Raw genomic sequence first — 4,116 nt, 5'->3', positions numbered from 1 at the left:
ATATCTCCGTAAAATGATAATGATGCTGTTCACAAGAAATATTTACGGGAACAAATAAATTCAATTGAAGTAAAAAAAAAACCATTTAGAAGATAAAATAAGTAATGTGAATAGATGCTCTGGAAACTAAACTTAACAGTGAATTACAAAAAGAACTAACAAATATTAAAAAACAAATACAAAACATAGATGATAGCGAAATCAAAACCTATATTCATCAACAAATACAGAACATTGATGATAGTGTTATTCAACAAAAGATAACCACTATTAATAACCTAGTTTTAAAACAGGACGAAAATATACTCGCATTAGATAAAAAGTTTCTCAAGAAAGAATCATATTATTTTAAACTTCCATTTGGAGTAATGGGAATTCATGATGATCCTTCTATTACTGATAATACTGATAAATCAAAAGACTATGAATTTAAAAAATATGGATTTACAGCATTAGAGTATATTCTGTTCCAAATTATACTATTTACCCCAATAATATTTTTGATTCAGATGATGAAACTTATCAATCAATATTTTTTGATTTCAAAGGAAAACTTATAATTGAAATTAATTTTCCTTTTCAGGTAAAAGTTGATTCAATATTCTTCAGACAAATCTCACGTATGTCTAATAAATTTAACGCTCGCAAAGTTCTTCAGTTTATCAATGGTACAAAAAATGTAGAAACTAAAGAATTAGAAATTAACGATGAAAACAGCAAGCCTCGTCACTTATATGAAATTAAAACAAGTGGAAAATATATAGATAGGTTTAGAATGTTAATCATACCAGATAATGAAGAAGACGAACTTTCATTGAGTAATTTTGATATGTTATTGGAAACTGAAACTCCACCATCAGCAAGTATTATTAGAAATCCAGAACCACAAAAAGAAATAATCAATTATCAGTTTTTACGAGCAACAGACTTTGAATACGTAAAACTATATTTTGTTGATAATGATATATTTACCTCACTCGATATTCATAAAAGTCAACAACAACAAAATTTTTTGATACCAATAAAAAGAGATGATGCATCTGTTGATATGATTTTAAATATTAGTAAACCAAAATTTTCAGTTCATCTGAATAAGGTTAATGATTTGAAAGAACAAATATTCTTAGTAAATATGCGAATTTTTAGTAAAGTAGCTTTATCAGAAATTCATTTAATTTAATTACCTAAAAAATGGAACTCGAAAGTAGACAACAATATATGATAGAAAAACAAAATGAACTAAAAAAAAAACTAAAACAATTCAACAAATGTAGAAAAACATGGAGTAGAACTGATTCTGTTTTCAAAACATTAAGTACAGTTTTAACAGTAGGGATAACGGTGGCAACAGCCGTAACCGGTGGATTAATGCTTCCAATAATTGTCCCAACTGTATTAGCCGCATTCACTGCCGTTCAAACTTCATCTTGTGGATTGATTACTTTAGGTTTTACATCAAAACAGAAAGCTCATTATAAAAGGAAAACAGAAATTTTAAATACATATCTTAATAAATTGTTTATATTTTTCGAAAGATCGAGAGAAGACAAGAACATAACAGTTGAAGAATTAGAAAAATTCAATGAAATTTTAGATAAATTTTATGTAGAAATATCATCAATAAAAGTTAAAAATTCCTAGTTAAAAAATAAATACTTAAAAAATATGAATAAAATTGAAATTTTAGACGATGAAAAATTCATATCAAATGAACTTTTTTACGATGTTATTAAGCTTATCACTAATGAATTTACAACATTTAAAGGGCAAATTGAAATAGAAGGAGAGATAACTCAAGATGGAAAATACATACAAGACATGAAATTTGTAGGTTTTAATACCAAAACTTTTGTCAATTTCTTCACTGCGGTGGATAATAAATCGGATGCTTCTGATTGGTATTTCACAGGAAAAATGATTTTACGTAAAAACAATTTCAAAGAAATAAAAAGATCAAAAAAAGAGTAGTGGTGTTACACTACTCAAAAAGATAAATGAATATAGCGGTATAAATTGTTATATACCAAGCGATGGATACTGCTTTGTAAAGTGCGTTAATTGTGTTTTAAATGAAGACTACACGAGAGATTTTCTTCAAAATCAAACAGAAAAGGAGTTATGACAACTGCTAGAATCTGTGAATTCAATAAGAAATTTAATACTTATTTTCAAATTTATATGCCCTAAAATAGACATTTTCAACCAAAGAAAGTATCCGAAGAATTAGATTGGGTTTTTTATTTACACAAAGAACATTTCTGTTTGATAAGAAGAAATAACAGTTTTGTTATTTCTTAGGCATTAAAGAAATAGAAGATAATTACGATGAAAATGTATGGAGAACTTGTAAAGATGATAATGCGATAACGCAAGTTTCACCTCTAAAACTAAACGTTTTTCCAACCATTCCCGATGATTGTTTATACGCGTGGGATTGCGAAACCTATAACGAAAATAAAGCCATACCTTATTCTTGCACGTTAATTAATTTAGAAAAACTAAGAAAAATGTTAAACAGAATAAATAATCTCTTTCCAGATTTAAAGCCGACAGATCCCATTCCAGAAGGATTTTACAACAAACTCATGACTAATATAGTAGAAATATTTGTAGCTACAGATTGCATCGATCAAATGTTACAACGTTTAGGAAAAATAGATCAAAAAAGAATAACATTAATTGCTCATAACGCTAGCGGTTTTGATAACTGGATCATGATCAAAAACGTAAAAAAAACTAACACAATGCCCTTTAAAAACGTCCAGAGGAATTTTGTCTCTACCTTTAACTAATTCATTCACTGATGAAGATTTACAGAAAAAATGGAAAAGACAGCAAGAAATAAAGGGTAACTCTAATTATTTGCAAAATATTAATTTCATATGTTCCTATCAACACAAATCATCTAGTTTGGCAGCATGGGGTAATTCATCCAATGAATTTGAGAAAGATGGAGGATGTAGACATTGCAAAATACACCTTTGATAATTGGGAATCTTTAAGACACGAATGGGAACCTTACGCTAAAAGAGATACATTACGTCTCGGAGCTTGTTTGATAAATACAATCAAGCAATGAAAGAAGTTGTATTTCAGAATATTTCCAATAATCTAACATCTCCTTCTTTATCTTTAAAGGGTTGGTATTATTTATATCATTACGATAAAGAAATGGTTGAAGAAGAATGGTATGAAAGTACTAGAATGGTTCCGAAACACACCGAAAAAGAAAACGTAGAAAAAGTTTACTCACATACTCACCCTTTTATAAGATATTTTATCAAACAAAGTATTAAAGGAGGAAGAGTTTCGGCAAATCGAAAATCATTTGAAACGAATAAAATGGATGAAATTTGTAATATATTAAAGGAATACAATGCAAGTGACACTGATAATATAATTGATTTATTCAAAGAATATAGCGCTAGCACGAAAGATAAAACAGAGGTTCATTCGAGACTTAAAAAAATAAAATGTACTAAACTAATGGCCTTTGATGCTAACAGTTTGCACGCCATGTCGGATTTAGATAGCGAATATCCGAGAGCAGAAAGTGGTAGACCATTTCTACCGGAAGAAAATAAAGAATTGTTAAGCTCTTTAATGAGCAGAAATTCAGACCTAGAACTGCTATTTTAAAAGTCTGGTTTGAATATCCCAAAAACATGTTCTTCAAGAAATAGTGAAAGCTGGTGGACGAATTATTAAAATATTAGATGGTATAGTTCACTAAGAAAATTTTAAAACTCCACCCTATAGAAATCATATTTTAATTTTGAGAGATCTAAGAAATAAATATCAACGAGAAGGTAATATCGTAGGTAGAATTGCATGAAATTATTAGGCAATTCGTTGTATGGTAAATCTATTCAGAAGGATATAACTACATCGAGACATCTATGGAGTGAAGCGACTTCAAAAGCCAACTATGATTCACACGTCAAAAGCTATGAAAAAGTAAATGATAGTCAATATATAGTTGAGATAAATGAAGAAGAAAAAGAATTTATTCCTCCTAAATCTACACGACTAACACCTAGTCATTTGGGATCATTCGTTTTATCTCACCGTAAAAAAATAATGAATAATTTTCATGTGATAGATGGATTTTATAAA

The 4,116-nt window shown here is 28.6% G+C and overlaps 2 protein-coding genes across 2 annotated transcripts in view; both read left to right on the top strand.

The window, feature by feature from the left end:
* LOTGIDRAFT_170630 (hypothetical protein) overlaps positions 1 to 1,180 on the top strand; it is a gene marked incomplete at both ends in the record, with an annotated part of 10,448 nt that extends 9,268 nt beyond the window's left edge. The window contains one exon of the mRNA XM_009046454.1: positions 584 to 1,180. Coding sequence (XP_009044702.1) covers positions 584 to 1,180 — 597 coding nt within the window. The remainder of the gene's footprint in view (positions 1 to 583) is intronic.
* Positions 1,181 to 2,507: 1,327 nt separating this feature from the next.
* LOTGIDRAFT_170629 (hypothetical protein) lies at positions 2,508 to 3,639 on the top strand (the record flags this gene model as incomplete). Its single annotated transcript, XM_009046453.1, has 2 exons — positions 2,508 to 2,726; positions 3,139 to 3,639. The coding sequence occupies 2 exons, from the start codon at positions 2,508 to 2,510 to the stop codon at positions 3,637 to 3,639; spliced, it is 720 nt and encodes a 239-aa protein (XP_009044701.1).
* Positions 3,640 to 4,116: the final 477 nt, after the last annotated feature.

Source organism: Lottia gigantea (genome assembly GCF_000327385.1).
Source record: "Lottia gigantea unplaced genomic scaffold LOTGIsca_101, whole genome shotgun sequence".
Taxonomy (NCBI): Eukaryota; Metazoa; Mollusca; class Gastropoda; family Lottiidae; genus Lottia; species Lottia gigantea.
Note: the sequence above shows the minus strand (reverse complement) of the source record. Positions and strands in the feature narration are given on the sequence as shown.